Source organism: Xyrauchen texanus, unplaced genomic scaffold (genome assembly GCF_025860055.1).
Source record: "Xyrauchen texanus isolate HMW12.3.18 unplaced genomic scaffold, RBS_HiC_50CHRs HiC_scaffold_58, whole genome shotgun sequence".
Taxonomy (NCBI): domain Eukaryota; kingdom Metazoa; phylum Chordata; class Actinopteri; order Cypriniformes; family Catostomidae; genus Xyrauchen; species Xyrauchen texanus.
Genome location: NW_026266555.1, coordinates 14,027 through 36,582, shown reverse-complemented (window position 1 = coordinate 36,582; position 22,556 = coordinate 14,027). Strand labels below are relative to the sequence as shown.

At 40.1% G+C, this 22,556-nt stretch overlaps 2 protein-coding genes across 2 annotated transcripts; both read left to right on the top strand.

Annotated features, from left to right (window-relative positions):
- The first annotated feature begins 705 nt into the window (after positions 1-705).
- On the top strand, positions 706-3,406 carry LOC127642378 (uncharacterized). The gene is made up of 8 exons (XM_052124990.1): positions 706-716; positions 897-1,080; positions 1,707-1,802; positions 1,904-2,049; positions 2,150-2,263; positions 2,348-2,544; positions 2,657-2,899; positions 2,994-3,406. The coding sequence occupies exons 1-8, from the start codon at positions 706-708 to the stop codon at positions 3,404-3,406; spliced, it is 1,404 nt and encodes a 467-aa protein (XP_051980950.1).
- LOC127642376 (uncharacterized) lies at positions 1,067-22,528 on the top strand. The gene is made up of 5 exons (XM_052124988.1): positions 1,067-1,163; positions 4,176-4,304; positions 10,057-10,242; positions 11,493-11,678; positions 22,178-22,528. The coding sequence occupies exons 2-5, from the start codon at positions 4,263-4,265 to the stop codon at positions 22,526-22,528; spliced, it is 765 nt and encodes a 254-aa protein (XP_051980948.1). The 5' UTR covers positions 1,067-1,163; positions 4,176-4,262.
- Positions 22,529-22,556: the final 28 nt, after the last annotated feature.

Here is a 22,556-nt window from a genome sequence, read left to right as displayed (position 1 = left end):
TAATAAAATTCGAGTAGGCTATAGCTGCCCTGTTAATGTCAGGTCCCATCCAAACGCTTTCAAATGGTTGGATATATTGTCACAGCAGTAGGCTACTTAAAACGGGATTTGGGTGCTCAGGTGAGTGGGGCCAGACCTTCAAAGTGTGGCTATCTTCAAAAGCTATAGTGCAACAGGTGCGAAAAATAGTAAAACGCTCTAAATTAGGACTACATCACAACGAACGCGCCTAATGCAAGAGAAACTTCAAGAGAGACTCGTTTTTTGTTTTTTTTTAAGAGAGACTCGTTTGATAAGGTCACGCCAAGGTTCGATGACGTCATCTGAACTTATCCTGACCTTTTAGAGACCTTTTGAACTTCAGCTGACGTCACTGTTAAATCAATGCGGAGAAACGGAGAAGAAGCTCGTCATCACTGTAGAAATACCAAGCGTACTGTACTTCTAAAAAATGTAAGTTTTGATTTATTTACAAAAATGATAAAGCATCTCTCTCTCTCTCTCTCTCTCTCTCTCTCTCTCTCTCTCTCTCTCTCCTCGTTTATATTCCACTGCTTACAATTTCTCTACTGTCTACATGATGTTATGTGTTCTTTTGTACAGGATTGATATGTCTAATTGATTGCCCAATTTGATCTGCTATATGCAACTGCATTTGTTTTTGTTCTGGCTGGGCAACTGTTGGCTGTCCATTTAATTGTCTATATGGCGTTTTTGTTAGTTTTCTTTATTGTGTAGCATCCTTGAGCTCTGGAAAGGCACTATTAAATTAAATATATAATTCTATTATAATTCTTATAACTGCATGGCTCTTACTGTTAAACATGTTGTAATTTTAATGTCTGTTGTGTCACAGTGAAATGATCAGAAACTCATTTGATTTGTGTTGTGTGCAGGAATCCTTCCAATCGCCTTGTTTACTGCCTGTTGTGCTGCAAGCCCCAGACTAAAATTGCTCAACATCTGAAAACATCATGCTTGAAAGATGCAGATGATCAGTTCATTGAGGAAGAAGTCTTGAGGGCCAAACAGTCACAGAGGAATTGGGCAAGAGAGGCAAGGACACTGAATATTTCAGAGGTGAGGGAAATTGTCAAGGAGGACCCATCCTGTGATTCCCTGGCAGTGTATTTCAAGGAAAAAGGCTTTTTCATCACAGAAAGGTAATCCGTTCTGTGTGTGGAAAATGATTTGCCTTCATTTAAAGAATACAGGTGCTCTGTATGTCTAATCTGATGCATTTAAAAGTCTTACTGGATCAATTTAAAGAAGAATATGTTGGTCATACAATTTTTTTTTTTTTTTTGTCCACTAAATTCCTTCAGCAACACCATCAAGGAAACAGACGTACTTGCTCTGGCCAATGTGGAAATGGCCAACGTTTGCAATTGCCTGTTTAAAAAAAGAGCTGTTTCTGAGAAGAGCAAGACAGCCTTCCGCCATTACTGTGTGGCTACATTATTGTGGATTCACCACCAGGCTCCAAAGAGCATTATGGAATTTAAAGTGAGCTTGTAGTCTTTAACTTTGCTTTTACGGCTGACAGTGATTTGGCTGACCTCTTAGTTGTTCTCTTTGTCAACAGTTAAATGTTGGTGACATATTTTCTAGATTTGTTCAAACAGATCGTACATGTGGTGAGGCTAAGCAATAAGCGTGTGACACCTGACAGCCATCTTTTTGGTCCCATTTTAATATTCTCATAGGTACAGGACTGGAATGACAGGACATCAGAAGGAGACAAAGTCCTGATAAATCTCTCTGAGAAAAACATTTTAAAACTCAGCAAAGAAGAAGAGAGCGTAAGACATCCACTTACACACATTTTCATAAGCAATTTATTAATAGTGTTTAGATAATAGATGTACATGTAATACAAGATTTGCACAAACTTTTACCACAGTGGTTCGACTGTTACTTCAGTCACATTCGGCCAGGATATTTGAAGAACCAACCTCCAGAGGGTGACGACAGGGATAGTTTTTTTTGGGAGCATCAGGACTCCCACTCACCAATCCCACACGCAGACGGGGAACGCCTACGACTCAAGTGAGTACTCTCATCACAGTGTTTCATGAGAATACAACAGCTTTCACATGGTTACACAATAGGCCTCTCTCTTATATTCTTTTCCCCTTTATGTGAACAGATACACAAAGAGGCAGCAGGAGGGAGCTGCAACGCCAGAAGAGCTGCCAGGAGGAATGGTGGTGAATCCCGCCAGCTCATCTGCTGATGAAGGGGTACTGCAGGTGCAGGAAAGGTACAGAAGAATCACATCAATTCAAAATTGTGATGCTCATAAGCGTGCTGAACCCAAAACTAATTTGATTGTTTATTTTTGCAGTACATTGCAGCCTGCTGCATCAGCACAGGTCCCGTTTCCAAGGTTTTGGGGTGCTTTTGAGGACCTCTTCCCTGTGACGCTGCATGGAACCCCCCCGACAAAGCAGCAGGCAGCAGAGGCAGGCTTTGAGCACTACCGCAGCTGCTATTTTCACTGGAGAAGGGTCCAGTACAAACAACGTGTGCGGTACATCCTCAGTAAGTGCGTATAGTGTTTCTAGTCTATTTACACTGCCACAACGCAGTATATAAGTGCCACAACTCTGTGAGGTCATCTTGGATGAAATCTGATCTGATGTAATTCTCCTAGACCACTCCACTGAGAGGACTGGCATCAAACCCCCAGCGGTTCATATCCAGCGCATAATTAATAAAGAGACCACCTGGACCACCAATGTGCCAACCGCTGATGACGTTCTGCTGGCATGGGCACCCCCCATCCAACCGCCTTCTGCTCGAGCACAGATCGGAAACGATGCATCCATCATTACTTGTGTGCTCGAGCAGAAGTGGAAAGGGCTGTCCATTAAACACATTGAGGGAAAGGGTAAAGGTGCATAAACATTTTTACTACACAGTCCATTGAATAGAGGAAGAGTGAGAGTGAAAACATTTGCTCAAAAGCACGTTTCTTTATCTTTGTACAGGAGTCATCACCACAATGGACTTCAGGAGGAATCAGATCGTGTGCGACTACCACGGTGAAGTAGTCTCCAAGCAGGAGGGCGAGAGGAGAGTGGACAATCTCACAGAGGAGCCGTCATATCTGTTCTTCTTCAAGGGCAAGGGAGGCGAGGCCCTGTGCATCGATGCCCAAAAATTCCCTTGTGACTGCCACCCAGACAAAGACACGTTTGGGAGGAGAATGAACCATTCCCGGAAGCACTGTAATGTGCAGCCCCACAGGGCCACCTTAAACTTCCCCAGTGGAGCCAGGGAATGTGTCCTGTTCCATGCCCTACGAGACATTGGGGTGAATGAGGAGCTCTTGTGGGACTATGGTGTCCGGCGAACATCATTCGGAGGGGAAGGGAGGGACCTCACTTGGCTTGATGACTGACATTGTCATTAAAGTTGAGCACAGACTTCATCACAATGTTTGTATGTGGAGTCGTTGGCTTATGTAAATAAATCCTTTTTTTTCCTTAAACACTGTGACTTGTATTATTTAGACTACAACATGGGAAACGTTTGGGGTTTATGTGGTTTGACACTGTTAAAATATATTTGGTCAAATAGACAGCAATAGCAACTAGTATTGATTTTTGGCAACCAAAGTTATCCATGTCTTGGCAAGGGTTAGGGTTAGGGTTAGGGTTAGGGTTAGGGTTAGGGTTAGGGTTAGAGGTTAGGGTTAGGGTTAGGGTTAGGGTTAGGGTTAGGGGTTAGGGTTAGGGTTAGGGTTAGGGTTAGGTTAGGTTAGGGTTAGGGTTAGGGTTAGGGTTAGGTTAGGGTTAGGGTTAGGGTTAGGGGTTAGGGTTAGGGTTAGGGTTAGGGTTAGGGTTAGGGTTAGGGTTAGGTTAGGGTTAGGGTTAGGGTTAGGGTTAGGTTTAGGGTTAGGGTTAGGGTTAGGGTTAGGGTTAGGGTTAGGTTAGGGTTAGGGTTAGGGTAGGGTTAGGGTTAGGGTTAGGGGTTAGGGTTAGGGTTAGGGTGGGTTAGGGTTAGGGTTAGGGTTAGGGTTAGGGTTAGGGTTAGGTTAGGGTTAGGTTAGGGTTAGGGTTAGGGTTAGGGTTAGGTTAGGGTTAGGTATAGAGGTAAAAACGACTTCCACCCTCATTATGTCCACCCTCATTTGCATATCGAATCTGATTGGCTGGATTGTTTCACAGATAAATCTTTAGGACGGTCGGTCCGATTTTGCCAAGCTTGGTGTCATCGAATTCAGAATTCCGTCTGCATTCATGTGACGAGGAGAGATGAACAGAAGAAGAGAGCAATGGAAATGTAGCGCTGAAAAGGTAGAAGAGTCTTTTGCACGTAGGTTGTGAGTGGTTTAAAAATGTCACATGCACGCCTTTAAGATTTGCATGAATACGACTGTAATGGAGACGTGGTAATGAACGCATTTTTCACAAGAACGCTGAAATGTTTTTGTAGGAATTGTTGGGTGGGATAAACTCAATCCTTTATTATTATTATCATTTCATGAAACTTATCGGGGCATGCTTGTGAGGAGGAGATTATTGTGTTGCGAGCAGAGCAGACTTGAGTCCAGTAAATATAGCCTATTAAAGAAATTGTTCCAAAAACAAATGCATCAGAAAATAACCGAAGGACTTGAAAAACTTTTAAGAATAAAAACGGCATCGAATCTTGCCACGATAATGAGATGACACACTTGTTAGGGGCGTTTTGCCCTTTGAAATGAAATCTCGCGAAATCCAATAAAGCCCATTCAGCGGTTCACTCGCTGAGTCATCGATTACAATAACAACACATCAATTCAGATTTCCTTAAAGATAACTTTTTTTATTTATTTTTTTATTAATAATCATGCCAAGGTCTTACATTAAATTGTGTCCAAAATTGCAGAACATGAACAGCCAAAAAAATAATAATAAATAATAAAAATAATATAAGGTTGAACAATGAAAGCATTTTTTGACTTTTCAATGATTTTTTGTTTTTTATGCCCGTCAAAGACATAATATAGAAGTTACAGTCAACCAGAAAAAGTGACTTGACATTGCAACTCTCCACGTGTCCAACTTGCAGAGGTGGGACCAAGTCATTGTTTTCCAAGTCACAAGTAAGTCTCAAGTCATTGCATTAAAGTCCCGAGTGAAGTCCCAAGTCAAGGCAGGCAAGTCCCAAGTCAAGGCAGGCAAGTCCCAAGTCAAGGCAGGCAAGTCCCAAGTCAAGTCCAAGTCAATTTACAAATCGTCAACTTTTAGCTTCAAGTCTTAAAGAAGTCATTAGTGCGCTTTGCCCAAATTAGTGTCAGAGTATTAATTACTATAGTAAATGTATACTAATTTTATCTAGAAGTTTCTAATTTAAAATCTAATTTTATCTTTCTTTTTTTTTTATCGATATCTACCCGTAAAGACCAAAGAGGGTAATAAAGATGATACATGGATCTTATCTTTGGACACACATTAAGGCAAACCAAACTTTTACTATAAACACGCTGTGAAAGGACGCTGAACGTGCTGAACTGGTGAGTGAAATCTGAAATATTACCAGGCAGTGGCTAAGGGCAGACATTTAAGTTGCATATACGAGTTCTATACTGTAAAGTGCCGTAAACCGAGTAAATGATCGGATTTGTGATTTTTAGAACCACGACCAATATAATTAAATAAATATAGCTAAACGCGTGACAGAGGACCAGCACGTCCGCAAAAGAATGAGTGTGTTTACATGCACATTTTAACCAGTTATGCTCAAAAAGCACCAACGTGTGTGGTCACAATAAATGGCGTTCCTTTATCGAGGTCATACAACAGGGTAATAAAACACCGGGAAGATTTTGTCCATTACACCAATTGCTATAAAACGTTAAATGCTACCGACCGCAGTAAAAGTTTGCGGTTCAATATGCAGACTTTGTTAGCCTGTAAATCAACTTACCTCTGTCTGTGGATTTTCAGATTCCTCACAAAATTGGACGTTGTCGACGAGGTGTCTGTAATTTTGTAACCACAGGTTCTACATGTCGCAATCCTTTTGTTGCCTTTAACGCTGTATTCAATATATCCCAATTATATCACCTTTGGTATAATTTTTGCTGTGTCCTAGTCCTTAAATGCTGCCGCGGTCTTCAAACTTGGTCCAGCTTTCGTGGAAGCTGATTGGTTGAATATGGAGCGTTGAAATGCAGATTTGAAAATCAAATGAATCGATCTATTTGGGAAATTAATCGTTGATTTACTGCACATTTTTTAATTATACAACTCTTATCTTTGGTTTTAAAAAGTATAAGTATTTCCAAGTCAGACGGCTGAAGTCCAAGTCAAGTTGCAATCATTGCTGTCAAAGTCTAAGTCGAGTCGCAAGTCTTTTTAATTCTATCGTGTCGAGTCGCAAGTCATCAAATTAGTGACTCGAGTCCGAGTCAAGTCCAAGTCAAGTCCAAGTCACGCGACTCGAGTCCACACCTCTGCCAACTTGATGAAGCCGGATAACCGTTGCATTTTAGAAATGAGTTCACAAGTGAAGGGATGATGAATTTTATTGTGACAAGAGGAGCTTTAAAAACAATATAATAACAATAAATAGCGATACGTGAAATGGCTGAGGCTCCAGTGAGTTAAAATTGTAACTTTGTGGTTTTGCAACAGGTTTTCATACTTCAAAGCCTTTTTTAAGACCAACTGAAGAAAACTCAAGGAATCGATTGAAGGGAACAATCCACCAGCGGGCTCTCGAATTGTAAACGTCTAGGGAGCGCACAAAGATTTACATTTGTAACGACCCTTCAAAGTTTAAAAATGCAACTTAAAGGCTTGAATCCCTCTGCTCCCAACCACCAGCACGTGGTAATAGCTTAGCCCCGCCGCTGGGCGTCAGTCCATACAATGTCAGTCTATAGAAAAATGTTTGTCTGTGGGTGGCTGCTGTTCTGAAGGTGCTGGCGGTGTGGGCCTGGGGGTTGCCGAGAAGACCAGCATTGGCCCCGTGACTCTGGGAGGTACGCTCGCGGAGATACTGGGGCTTCGCTATAGCCCGCATTATATATGGTGCGTGCTGTAGCGAATTTGACAGCGTGGTTGGTTTCCCGCTGGCGTCCCGGTGGCGTCCCGGGGACCGTGCTAGGAGCGCGTTTGGGGGCGTTTGGAGTCGATCGGCGTAGGGTTTGAGTGGAGTGTTTCGGGGGCCCGTGGCAGCCCTCGGTCAGGCCAGAGCAGGACAGAGGATAGAAACCACCGATGGCAAACACGCCATCTTCTTTAACTTTGGTTCCGTTGGTCCGATTTTTTTTTAAACGTTGTATACGTGTTCTATATGTGATCCTCTAGCTGTCTGATTGGCTTTGTCCTCGATCGGTCTTAAGAGTTTTGATTTAGACTCAAATACAGACTTCTCCTACGGTCTAACTTGCTCTATATTGTGTAAATGTTGTGTCTTTTTGATCAGTGTGACTTGCATTTAGTTTGGAAATGTGTCATGTTCAGAAGTTGGTTAAGTTTACAGTTAAAGATGAATAAAGTGATGCAATCTTAATTTGCGTAAGCATGGTGCCTTGATGATACATTTGACTTTTATTAGCTTAGAAGTTGGTTATGTTAAGAAGTTAGGTTAGGTTATGGGATATAGGGATGAAAACCACCCATTTTGTGATGCACCGACAGGTAGCCATGCGGTCAGACACAGTCTGTGAGTGAGCTCGATCAGGTAAAGTGACTCCCTGACATGCTAGCGGCAGCTCTTTTGTGACCTCAGCGGTGCCAAGCAGAAATTGACATTTACATTTATGCATTTGGCAGACGCTTTTATCCAAAGCGACTTACAGTGCACTTATTACAGGGACAATTCCCCGAGCAACTTGGATTAAGTGTCTTGCTCAAGGACACAATGGTAGTGGCTGTGGGGATCGAACCAGCAACCTTCTGATTACCAGTGATGTGCTTTAGTCCACTACACCACCACCACCACTCCATATTAAGCATGCCGCCTATATTAAGCATAAATGTAATAAAACGGTTCCACTGGGGCGGGACACACAAAAGTGTAATATGTTTCTCGTGGAAAGACCCCGATAGCGTGTGCAAAGTTTGGGAACGATCGCTCGTTCAGTAGCCAACACGGCTGACCTAAAACGTGCTCCTTTCACAGAGGCTTTATATTGGCCCGACCATATTAAGCATATTTATACGGTAATAATAGGGGTTCCCTGGGGCGGGACACACAAAAGTGTAATATGTTTCTCGTGGAAAGACCCCGATAGCGTGTGCAAAGTTTGGGAACGATCGCTCGTTCAGTAGCCAACACGCCGACCTAAAACGTACTCCTTTCACAGAGGCTTTATATAGGCTCGACTATATTAAGCATATTTTGACTGTAATAAAACGGGTTCCCATGGGGCTGGGCACACAAAAGTGTAATATGTTTCTCGTGGGAAGACCCCGATTGTGTGTGCAAAGTTTGGGAACGATCGCTCGTTCAGAGCCAACGCTGGCGACCTTAAATGTAATCATTTAACAGAGGCTTAATAGAATCAGACTATATTAAGCATATTATTACTGTAATAAAATGTGTTCCCCTGGGCCTGGGCACACAAAAGTGTAATATGTTTCTCGTGGAAAGACCCCGATTGTGTGTGCAAAGTTTGGGAACGATCAGCTCATTCAGTAGCCAACACAGCGGCCTAAAACGTACTCCTTGGCCCTTTATTGTTTCCCCCACTGGTATACAATGTGAGTCTATGGAAAAGTGCTCACAAATGATAAAGAGTTTTTACATCTGAGATGTACTGTTGCAGAAATGATTTTTAATGTCATTCTAAATTTTGCAAGCACAGTATTAAAGTGAATAATTCAGGTGGAATTATACAATAACACGAGAAAATTGTATTGATGGACTTATAAGGATAATAACAAGAAAACTATAATACTACTAATAATAACATTAATAATAGTAATAATTCATTTAATTTATGAAGTGCTTTTCTAGACACGGATGAGAGACCGCAAAGGCTGTCCATTTAACTGGCCATATATTTATTTATAAAATCTGCATGTTTAAAAACACGTGGACGCCCCTAAAGGTTCAGCATTGAAACTGTCTGTGATTCTCTGTTAAAATATCCACTTTTTAGCAGTTTTGCACAGTGCAGTTTTCAATATGTCCACTATTCAATTCAATACAATTCAAAGGGTCTTTATTGGCATGAATATAAACGATACAGTATTGCCAAAGCAGAGGCTGTGTAAAAAGAACTACACCTTAATCTATAATTACATTTAGTTTAACAAATATAAAAATAACTAATCAAAATAAATTCACTATGTGTATATGTGTGTATATATTTGTATCTGCAAGTCGTAAATCTATCTTTCTATCTACCTAAATATCTGTCTGTCTGTCTTATCTATCTATCTATCTGTCTGTCTGTCTGTCTGTCTGTCTGTCTGTCTGTCTCTTTGTCTGTCTTATCTATCTATCTATCTATCTATCTATCTATCTATCTATCTATCTATCTATCTATCTATCTATCTATCTATCTATCTATCTATCTATCTATCTATCTATCTATCTATCTATCTATCTATATATCTGTCTGTCTGTCTCTTTGTCTGTCTATCTATCTATCTATCTGTCTGTCTGTCTGTCTGTCTGTCTGTCTGTCTCTTTGTCTGTCTATCTATCTATCTGTCTGTCTGTCTGTCTGTCTGTCTGTCTGTCTCTTTGTCTGTCTATCTATCTATCTGTCTGTCTGTCTGTCTGTCTGTCTGTCTGTCTCTTTGTCTATCTATCTATCTATCTATCTATCTATCTATCTATCTATCTATCTATCTATCTGTCTGTCTGTCTGTCTGTCTGTCTCTTTGTCTGTCTATCTATCTATCTATCTGTCTGTCTGTCTGTCTGTCTCTTTGTCTGTCTATCTATCTATCTGTCTGTCTGTCTGTCTGTCTCTTTGTCTGTCTATCTATCTATCTATCTATCTATCTATCTATCTATCTATCTATCTATCTATCTATCTATCTATCTATCTATCTATCTATCAGCTATGCTGATGACACGCAACTCTACTTGTCTTTCCAGCCCAACGACACCACAGTGACTGCTCGAATCGCTGCCTGTCTGGCAGACATCTCAGCCTGGATGAAGGAACACCACATTCAACTCAACTCAGCCAAGACCGAACTCCTTGTCTTTCCAGCCAACCCTGCTGTTGAACACAACATCACCGTGCAGCTGGGTCCAACTACAGTTTCACCTTCCAAAACGGTCAGAAATCTAGGGGTAACCATTGATGATGAGCTAAATTTCACTGACCACATTTCAAAGACTGCAAGATCATGTAGATTTACACTCGACAATATCAGGAAGATAAGATCCTTCCTCTCTGTACATGCCACACAACTGCTCGTTCAGTCAGCCTTGTCATAACTAGACTGGACTACTGTAACGCTCTCATTGCAGGCCTTCCTGCATGTGCTATTAGACCTCTCCAAATGATCCAGAATGCAGCAGCACTTCTGGTCTTTAATGAACCTAAGAGAGCACATGTTACACCACTTTTTGTCTCTCTCCACTCTCTCTCTATCTATCTATTCACTGTCTGTCTCTTTGTCTATCTATCTGTCTGTCTGTCTATCTGTCTGTCTATGTATGTATTTATGTAAGTATGTATCCTATCTATCTATCTATCTATCTATCTATCTATCTATCTATCTATCTATCTATCTATCTATCTATCTATCTATCTATCTATCTGTCTATCTTTCTGTTTATCTATATGTCTATCTATATGTCTGTCTTTTCTTTCTATCTATCTGTCTGTCAGTCTGTCTTTGTGTCTGTCTGTCTTATCTATCTATCTGTCTGTCTGTCTATCTGTCTTTTCTATCTATCTCTGTCTGTTTGTCTATCTGTCTGTCTATGTATGTATTCTATCTATCTGTCTGTCTGTCTGTCTGTCTGTCTGTCTGTCTGTCTATATGTCTGTCTTTTCTTTCTATCTATCTGTCTTATCTATCTATCTATCTGTCTGTCTGTCTGTCTGTCTATATGTCTGTCTGTCTGTCTATCTATATGTCTGTCTTTTCTTTCTATCTATCTGTCTTATCTATCTATCTATCTGTCTGTCTGTCTGTCTGTCTGTCTTTTCTATCTATCTCTGTCTGTTTGTCTATCTGTCTGTCTATGTATGTATTCTATCTATCTATCTGTCTGTCTGTCTGTCTGTCTGTCTGTCTGTCTATCTATATGTCTGTCTTTTCTTTCTATCTATCTGTCTTATCTATCTATCTATCTGTCTGTCTGTCTGTCTGTCTGTCTATCTATATGTCTGTCTTTTCTTTCTATCTATCTGTCTTATCTATCTATCTATCTATCTGTCTGTCTGTCTGTCTGTCTGTCTGTCTCTTTGTCTGTCTATCTATCTATCTATCTATCTATCTATCTATCTATCTATCTATCTATCTATCTATCTATCTAGCTATGCTGATGACACGCAACTCTACTTGTCTTTCCAGCCCAACGACACCACAGTGACTGCTCGAATCGCTGCCTGTCTGGCAGACATCTCAGCCTGGATGAAGGAACACCACATTCAACTCAACTCAGCCAAGACCGAACTCCTTGTCTTTCCAGCCAACCCTGCTGTTGAACACAACATCACCGTGCAGCTGGGTCCAACTACAGTTTCACCTTCCAAAACGGTCAGAAATCTAGGGGTAACCATTGATGATGAGCTAAATTTCACTGACCACATTTCAAAGACTGCAAGATCATGTAGATTTACACTCGACAATATCAGGAAGATAAGATCCTTCCTCTCTGTACATGCCACACAACTGCTCGTTCAGTCGCCTTGTCATAACTAGACTGGACTACTGTAATGCTCTCATTGCAGGCCTTCCTGCATGTGCTATTAGACCTCTCCAAATGATCCAGAATGCAGCAGCACTTCTGGTCTTTAATGAACCTAAGAGAGCACATGTTACACCACTTTTTGTCTCTCTCCGCTCTCTGTCTATCTATCTATTCACTGTCTGTCTCTTTGTCTATCTATCTGTCTGTCTGTCTATCTGTCTGTCTATGTATGTATGTATGTATGTATGTATGTATCCTATCTATCTATCTATCTATCTATCTATCTATCTATCTATCTATCTATCTATCTATCTATCTATCTATCTTTCTGTTTATCTATATGTCTATCTATATGTCTATCTATATGTCTGTCTTTTCTTTCTATCTATCTGTCTTATCTATCTGTCTGTCAGTCTGTCTTTGTGTCTGTCTGTCTTATCTATCTATCTGTCTGTCTATCTGTCTTTTCTATCTATCTCTGTCTGTTTGTCTATCTGTCTGTCTATGTATGTATTCTATCTGTCTGTCTGTCTGTCTGTCTGTCTGTCTATCTATATGTCTGTCTTTTCTTTCTATCTATCTGTCTTATCTATCTATCTATCTATCTATCTATCTATCTATCTATCTATCTATCTATCTATCTATCTATCTATCTATCTATCTATCTATCTATCATCTGATCGCGGCTGCATTTCTCTTCTAGTAGTTTTAGATCTAAGTGCTGCATTCGACACGATAGATCACGACATTCTCTTGAATAGGCTGGAGAATTATGTTGGAATTTGTGGAGTTGCATTAGCATGGTTTAGGTCATATTTAGCAGACCACTACCACTTTGTCTATGTAAATGAGGAATCGTCAAACCAAACAAAAGTTAAATATGGAGTGCCACAGGGATCAGTTTTAGGGCTTCTGCTTTTCTCCATGTATATGCTTCCCCTGGGAGATATTATCAGGAATCGTGGAATATGTTTCCACTGCTATGCTGACGATACACAACTTTATATTTCTTCAAAACTTGATGAGATTTCACAATTCTCAAAATTAGCAGAGTGTATCAATTAAATAAAAGATTGGATGGCCAGAAATTTCCTTCTACTCAATTCTGACAAAACAGAGGTTCTAATTATTGGACCAAAAACCTCTAAAAATAAGCCGCTAAAATATAATTTGACTCTAGATGGATGTTCTGTTACATCATCTTCAACAGTGAAAAACTTAGGTGTTATGTTTGATACAATCTGTCCTTTGAAAATCAAATTACAGATGTTTGTAGCACAGCATTCTTCCGCCTCAGAAATAGTGCTAAATGAAGGCATATGCTCTCTGTTGCTGATGCCGAAAAACTAATTCATGCGCTCATGACCTAAAGACTAGATTATTGTAATGCATTACTGGGAGGATGTCCAGCAAGATCAATAAATAAACTTCAATTGGTTCAAAATGCATCAGCATTTTAAAATTCTGTTAACTACATACAAAGCTTTGAATGGTCTAGCTCCATGCAGTACTTAAATGATCTTCTGTCACGCTATATTCCATCACGTTCATTACGATCGCAAAATTCTGGCCTGTTAATAGTTCCTAGAATATCAAAATCCACAAAAGGAGGTAGATCCTTTTCATATTTGGCTCCTAAACTATGGAATAGTCTCCCAAACACTGTTCGAGATGCAGACACACCCTCTCAGTTTAAGTCTAGACTAACGACTCATCTATTTAGCCAGACATACACCTAATTTATCCTCCAACCCACAATTAGGCTGCTTTAGTTGGGTCTCCGGAACCAGAAACAGTGATCATGATCTCTAACTCTGCAATACATTTTATGGCATCTATGCTTACATCTTTTTATTTGTTTCCTTGTCTCAACCTCGGGACTCCTATCCTGAGGTCACCAGAACCGGCTGGATCCAGCACCATTCCTGCTTCGTGTTGGACTCCACTGCTTCATGTCGCTGAATGATGATGACTAAATGCAGCCGGTGCCAGCCAAACATCACTTCGGTCTATTATGATGGACTTCAGAGGATGAACTGATACCAACTCCAACCTGCATCACCTCGGTCTATTGATGGACTACGATCTTGAAATGGAATGCATAGACTAGCTATTGCCAACAAAAGCCTTCATCAGCCAATTAACAAGGACATTTGCATCTATGTGAACTTCTGCAATTAATCTAGATGGACTTCAAAGCCTGTGGTCATTAATCTTACAGTTCAAACACAATCAATGTTTAAACAATGACCCTTAACCCTTACTTAGTTTAATAATTTTAAACCATGATTTTAACTATACACAAGTAATATTTACATTATATTCATGATGTTAGCCAGAGGGAACTGGCCCCCACAGTAAGTCTGGTTTCTCCCAAGGTTATTTTTCTCCATTAATCCACATCTTATGGAGTTTTGTGTTCCTTGCCACAGTCAGCCTACAGCTTGCTCACTGGGGTTATTAATACAATTATTATTTAATTATTTTTAAACACGATTAAGAATCGTATTTTATCTAATTGCACAATGATGATTCATCGACATTACAGTTTTATCGTCTGTTAATGCTGATCTTCTGTAAAGCTGCTTTGAAACGATGTGTGTTGTGAAAGGCGCTATACTGAATAAAATTGACTTGACTATCTGTCTGTCTGTCTCTCTGTCTATCTATCAGTCTGTCTGTCTGTCTGTCTGTGTCTGGTTTTGTGTGTCTCTATGTAACTAATTAACTAACTAACTAATAAAGCTTTTAAATAATGTTTAAACTTTTTTATCATTATTATTATTATTTCACAATATTTCTTTTACTTGTATGTGAGGAGTATTTTTGAGTCCAGTTAATTTGATCAAAGATATGTTTCCAAAAATGAAATAAATGAAAAACAAATAACAGAAGGATATTTTGTAGAAAACAAAATGTTTTGAAAATAAACTGCTTCAAATATTGCATAGGTTTAAATTTGTAAGTAGTAAAGTGTAATTCTCCATCAGTCCACTAGGGTTAGCCCCAGTCCGCTGGGGTTAGTTGGGGTTAAATCACTAGTTGACCCTAACCCCTAGCCCTCTGGGGTTAAAAAGTCTGTAGGTAGGTATAGAGGTAAAAACGACTTCCACCCTCATTATGTCCACCCTCATTTGCATATCGAATCTGATTGGCTGGATTGTTTCACAGATAAATCTTTAGGACGGTCGGTCCGATTTTGCCAAGCTTGGTGTCATCGAATTCAGAATTCTGTCTGCATTCATGTGACGAGGAGAGATGAACAGAAGAAGAGAGCAATGGAAATGTAAGCTGAAAAGGTAGAAGAGTCTTTTGCACGTAGGTTGTGAGTGGTTTAAAAATGTCACATGCACGCCTTTAAGATTTGCATGAATACGACTGTAATGGAGACGTGGTTATGAACGCATTTTTCACAAGAACGCTGAAATGTTTTTGTAGGAATTGTTGGGTGGGATAAACTCAATCCTTTATTATTATTATCATTTCATGAAACTTATCGGGGCATGCTTGTGAGGAGGAGATTATTGTGTTGCGAGCAGAGCAGACTTGAGTCCAGTAAATATAGCCTATTAAAGAAATTGTTCCAAAAACAAATGCATCAGAAAATAACCGAAGGACTTGAAAAACTTTTAAGAATAAAAACGGCATCGAATCTTGCCACGATAATGAGATGACACACTTGTTAGGGGCGTTTTGCCCTTTGAAATGAAATCTGCGAAATCCAATAAAGCCCATTCGCGGTTCAATCGCTGAGTCATCGATTACAATTATAACCTTTATTTTACCAGGAAAGAAAACTCACTGAGATTATAATCTCTTTTTCGGGAGTGTCCTGGCCAAGATAAGCAGCTTAGTTTACACAGACATTTTACATCAAAGTTACAACACACAAACATAATCAGATCTCATTACGTAAATAAAAAAAAAAAAAAAAAAAACTTGCAGAGGTGGGACCAAGTCATTGTTTTCCAAGTCACAAGTAAGTCTCAAGTCATTGCATTAAAGTCCCGAGTGAAGTCCCAAGTCAAGGCAGGCAAGTCCCAAGTCAAGGCAGGCAAGGCCCAAGTCAAGGCAGGCAAGTCCCAAGTCAAGTCCAAGTCAATTTACAAATCGTCAACTTTTAGCTTCAAGTCTTAAAGAAGTCATTAGTGCGCTTTGCCCAAATTAGTGTCAGAGTATTAATTACTATAGTAAATGTATACTAATTTTATCTAGAAGTTTCTAATTTAAAATCTAATTTTATCTTTCTTTTTTTTTATCGATATCTACCCGTAAAGACCAAAGAGGGTAATAAAGATGATACATGGATCTTATCTTTGGACACACATTAAGGCAAACCAAACTTTTACTATAAACACGCTGTGAAAGGACGCTGAACGTGCTGAACTGGTGAGTGAAATCTGAAATATTACCAGGCAGTGGCTAAGGGCAGACATTTAAGTTGCATATCACGAGTTCTATACTGTAAAGTGCCATAAACCGAGTAAATGATCGGATTTGTGATTTTTAGAACCACGACCAATATAATTAAATAAATATAGCTAAACGCGTGACAGAGGACCAGCACGTCCGCAAAAGAATGAGTGTGTTTACATGCACATTTTAACCAGTTATGCTCAAAAAGCACCAACGTGTGTGGTCACAATAAATGGCGTTCCTTTATCGAGGTCATACAACAGGGTAATAAAACACCGGGAAGATTTTGTCCATTACACCAATTGCTATAAAGCGTTAAATGCTACCGACCGCAGTAAAAGTTTGCGGTTCAATATGCAGACTTTGTTAGCCTGTAAATCAACTTACCTCTGTCTGTGGATTTTCAGATTCCTCACAAAATTGGACGTTGTCGACTGAGGTGTCTGTAATTTTGTAACCACAGGTTCTACATGTCGCAATCCTTTTGTTGCCTTTAACGCTGTATTCAATATATCCCAATTATATCACCTTTGGTATAATTTTTGCTGTGTCCTAGTCCTTAAATGCGCCGTGATCTTCAAACTTGGTCCAGCTTTCGTGGAAGCTGATTGGTTGAATATGGAGCGTTGAAATGCAGATTTGAAAATCAAATGAATCGTCTATTTGGGAAATTAATCGTTGATTTACTGCACATTTTTTAATTATACAACTCTTATCTTTGGTTTTAAAAAGTATAAGTATTTCCAAGTCAGACGGCTGAAGTCCAAGTCAAGTTGCAATCATTGCTGTCAAAGTCTAAGTCGAGTCGCAAGTCTTTTTAATTCTATCGAGTCGAGTCGCAAGTCATCAAATTAGTGACTCGAGTCCGAGTCAAGTCCAAGTCAAGTCCAAGTCACGCGACTCGAGTCCACACCTCTGCCAACTTGATGAAGCCGGATAACCGTTGCATTTTAGAAATGAGTTCACAAGTGAAGGGATGATGAATTTTATTGTGACAAGAGGAGCTTTAAAAACAATATAATAACAATAAATAGCGATACGTTGAAATGGCTGAGGCTCCAGTGAGTTAAAATTGTAACTTTGTGGTTTTGCGACGGGTTTTCACACTTCAAAGCCTTTTTAAGACCAACTGAAGAAAACTCAAGGAATCGATTGAAGGAACAATCCACCAGCGGGCTCTCGAATTGTAAGCGTCTAGGAGCGCACAAAGATTTACATTTGTAACGACCCTTCAAAGTTTAAAAATGCAACTTAAAGGCTTGAATCCCTCTGCTCCCAACCACCAGCACGTGGTAATAGCTTGGCCCCGCCGCTGGGCGTCAGTCCATACAATGTCAGTCTATAGAAAAATGTTTGTCTGTGGGTGGCTGCTGTTCTGAAGGTGCTGGCGGTGTGGGCCTGGGGGTTGCCGAGAAGACCAGCATTGGCCCGTGACTCTGGGAGGTGCGCTCGCGGAGATACGGGGCTTCGCTATGGCCCGCATTATATATGGTGCGTGCTGTAGCGGAATTTGACAGCGTGGTTGGTTTCCCAGCTGGCGTCCGGTGGCGTCCGGGGACCGTGCTAGGAGCGCGTTGGGGGCGTTTGGAGTCGATCGGCGTAGGTTTGAGTGGAGTGTTTTGGGGGCCCGTGGCAGCCCTCGGTCAGGCCAGAGCAGGACAGAGGATAGAAACCACCGATGGCAAACACGCCATCTTCTTTAACTTTGGTTCCGTTGGTCCGATTTTTTTTTAAACGTTGTATACGTGTTCTATATGTGATCCTCTAGCTGTCTGATTGGCTTTGTCCTCGATCGGTCTTAAGAGTTTTGATTTAGACTCAAATACAGACTTCTCCTCACGGTCTAACTTGCTCTATATTGTGTAAATGTTGTGTCTTTTTGATCAGTGTGACTTGCATTTAGTTTGGAAATGTGTCATGTTCAGAAGTTGGTTAAGTTTACAGTTAAAGATGAATAAAGTGATGCAATCTTAATTTGCGTAAGCATGGTGCCTTGATGATACATTTGACTTTTATTAGCTTAGAAGTTGGTTATGTTAAGAAGTTAGGTTAGGTTATGGGATATAGGGATGAAAACCACCCATTTTGTGATGCACCGACAGGTAGCCATGCGGTCAGACACAGTCTGTGAGTGAGCTCGATCAGGTAAAGTGACTCCCTGACATGCTAGCGGCAGCTCTTTTGTGACCTCAGCGGTGCCAAGCAGAAATTGACATTTACATTTATGCATTTGGCAGACGCTTTTATCCAAAGCGACTTACAGTGCACTTATTACAGGGACAATTCCCGAGCAACTTGGATTAAGTGTCTTGCTCAAGGACACAATGGTAGTGGCTGTGGGGATCGAACCAGCAACCTTCTGATTACCAGTGATGTGCTTTAGTCCACTACACCACCACCACCACTCCATATTAAGCATGCCGCCTATATTAAGCATAAATGTAATAAAACGGTTCCACTGGGGCGGGACACACAAAAGTGTAATATGTTTCTCGTGGAAAGACCCCGATAAGCGTGTGCAAAGTTTGGGAACGATCGCTCGTTCAGTAGCCAACACGGCGACCTAAAACGTGCTCCTTTCACAGAGGCTTTATATTGGCCCGACCATATTAAGCATATTTATACGGTAATAATAGGGGTTCCCCTAGGTGGGACACACAAAAGTGTAATATGTTTCTCGTGGAAAGACCCGATAGCGTGTGCAAAGTTTGGGAACGATCGCTGGTTCAGTAGCCAACACGCCGGCCTAAAGCGTACTCCTTTCACAGAGGCTTTATATAGGCTCGACTATATTAAGCATATTTTGACTGTAATAAAACGGGTTCCCATGGGGCTGGGCACACAAAAGTGTAATATGTTTCTCGTGGGAAGACCCCGATTGTGTGTGCAAAGTTTGGGAACGATCGCTCGTTCAGTAGCCAACGCGATGGCCTTAAATGTAATCATTTAACAGAGGCTTAATAGAATCAGACTATATTAAGCATATTATTACTGTAATAAAATGTGTTCCCTGGGCCTGGGCACACAAAAGTGTAATATGTTTCTCGTGGAAAGACCCCGATTGTGTGTGCAAAGTTTGGGAACGATCAGCTCATTCAGTAGCCAACACAGCGGCCTAAAACGTACTCCTTGGCCCTTTATTGTTTCCCCCACTGGTATACAATGTGAGTCTATGGAAAAGTGCTCACAAATGATAAAGAGTTTTTACATCTGAGATGTACTGTTGCAGAAATGATTTTTAATGTCATTCTAAATTTTGCAAGCACAGTATTAAAGTGAATAATTCAGGTGGAATTATACAATAACACGAGAAAATTGTATTGATGGACTTATAAGGATAATAACAAGAAAACTATAATACTACTAATAATAACATTAATAATAGTAATAATTCATTTAATTTATGAAGTGCTTTTCTAGACACGGATGAGAGACCACAAAGGCTGTCCATTTAACTGGCCATATATTTATTTATAAAATCTGCATGTTTAAAAACACGTGGACGCCCCTAAAGGTTCAGCATTGAAACTGTCTGTGATTCTCTGTTAAAATATCCACTTTTTAGCAGTTTTGCACAGTGCAGTTTTCAATATGTCCACTATTCAATTCAATACAATTCAAAGGGTCTTTATTGGCATGAATATAAACGATACAGTATTGCCAAAGCAGAGGCTGTGTAAAAAGAACTACACCTTAATCTATAATTACATTTAGTTTAACAAATATAAAAATAACTAATCAAAATAAATTCACTATGTGTATATGTGTGTATATATTTGTATCTGCAAGTCGTAAATCTATCTTTCTATCTACCTAAATATCTGTCTGTCTGTCTTATCTATCTATCTATCTGTCTGTCTGTCTGTCTGTCTGTCTGTCTGTCTGTCTGTCTGTCTCTTTGTCTGTCTTATCTATCTATCTATCTATCTATCTATCTATCTATCTATCTATCTATCTATCTATCTATCTATCTATCTATCTATCTATCTATATATCTGTCTGTCTGTCTCTTTGTCTGTCTATCTATCTATCTATCTGTCTGTCTGTCTGTCTGTCTGTCTGTCTCTTTGTCTGTCTATCTATCTATCTGTCTGTCTGTCTGTCTGTCTGTCTGTCTGTCTGTCTCTTTGTCTGTCTATCTATCTATCTGTCTGTCTGTCTGTCTGTCTGTCTGTCTGTCTCTTTGTCTGTCTATCTATCTATCTATCTATCTATCTGTCTGTCTGTCTGTCTGTCTGTCTCTTTGTCTGTCTATCTATCTATCTATCTGTCTGTCTGTCTGTCTGTCTCTTTGTCTGTCTATCTATCTATCTGTCTGTCTGTCTGTCTGTCTGTCTCTTTGTCTGTCTATCTATCTATCTATCTATCTATCTATCTATCTATCTATCTATCTATCTATCTATCTATCTATCTATCTATCTATCTATCTATCTATCAGCTATGCTGATGACACATAACTCTACTTGTCTTTCCAGCCCAACGACACCACAGTGACTGCTCGAATCGCTGCCTGTCTGGCAGACATCTCAGCCTGGATGAAGGAACACCACATTCAACTCAACTCAGCCAAGACCGAACTCCTTGTCTTTCCAGCCAACCCTGCTGTTGAACACAACATCACCGTGCAGCTGGGTCCAACTACAGTTTCACCTTCCAAAGCGGTCAGAAATCTAGGGGTAACCATTGATGATGAGCTAAATTTCACTGACCACATTTCAAAGACTGCAAGATCATGTAGATTTACACTCGACAATATCAGGAAGATAAGATCCTTCCTCTCTGTACATGCCACACAACTGCTCGTTCAGTCGCCTTGTCATAACTAGACTGGACTACTGTAACGCTCTCATTGCAGGCCTTCCTGCATGTGCTATTAGACCTCTCCAAATGATCCAGAATGCAGCAGCACTTCTGGTCTTTAATGAACCTAAGAGAGCACATGTTACACCACTTTTTGTCTCTCTCCACTCTCTGTCTATCTATCTATTCACTGTCTGTCTCTTTGTCTATCTATCTGTCTGTCTGTCTATCTGTCTGTCTATGTATGTATTTATGTAAGTATGTATCCTATCTATCTATCTATCTATCTATCTATCTATCTATCTATCTATCTATCTATCTATCTATCTATCTATCTATCTATCTATCTATCTGTCTATCTTTCTGTTTATCTATATGTCTATCTATATGTCTGTCTTTTCTTTCTATCTATCTGTCTGTCAGTCTGTCTTTGTGTCTGTCTGTCTTATCTATCTATCTGTCTGTCTGTCTATCTGTCTTTTCTATCTATCTCTGTCTGTTTGTCTATCTGTCTGTCTATGTATGTATTCTATCTATCTGTCTGTCTGTCTGTCTGTCTGTCTGTCTGTCTGTCTGTCTATATGTCTGTCTTTTCTTTCTATCTATCTGTCTTATCTATCTATCTATCTGTCTGTCTGTCTGTCTGTCTATATGTCTGTCTGTCTGTCTATCTATATGTCTGTCTTTTCTTTCTATCTATCTGTCTTATCTATCTATCTATCTGTCTGTCTGTCTGTCTGTCTGTCTGTCTTTTCTATCTATCTCTGTCTGTTTGTCTATCTGTCTGTCTATGTATGTATTCTATCTATCTATCTGTCTGTCTGTCTGTCTGTCTGTCTGTCTATCTATATGTCTGTCTTTTCTTTCTATCTATCTGTCTTATCTATCTATCTATCTGTCTGTCTGTCTGTCTGTCTGTCTGTCTGTCTATCTATATGTCTGTCTTTTCTTTCTATCTATCTGTCTTATCTATCTATCTATCTGTCTGTCTGTCTGTCTGTCTGTCTGTCTGTCTCTTTGTCTGTCTATCTATCTATCTATCTATCTATCTATCTATCTATCTATCTATCTATCTATCTATCTATCTATCAGCTATGCTGATGACACGCAACTCTACTTGTCTTTCCAGCCCAACGACACCACAGTGACTGCTCGAATCGCTGCCTGTCTGGCAGACATCTCAGCCTGGATGAAGGAACACCACATTCAACTCAACTCAGCCAAGACCGAACTCCTTGTCTTTCCAGCCAACCCTGCTGTTGAACACAACATCACCGTGCAGCTGGGTCCAACTACAGTTTCACCTTCCAAAACGGTCAGAAATCTAGGGGTAACCATTGATGATGAGCTAAATTTCACTGACCACATTTCAAAGACTGCAAGATCATGTAGATTTACACTCGACAATATCAGGAAGATAAGATCCTTCCTCTCTGTACATGCCACACAACTGCTCGTTCAGTCGCCTTGTCATAACTAGACTGGACTACTGTAACGCTCTCATTGCA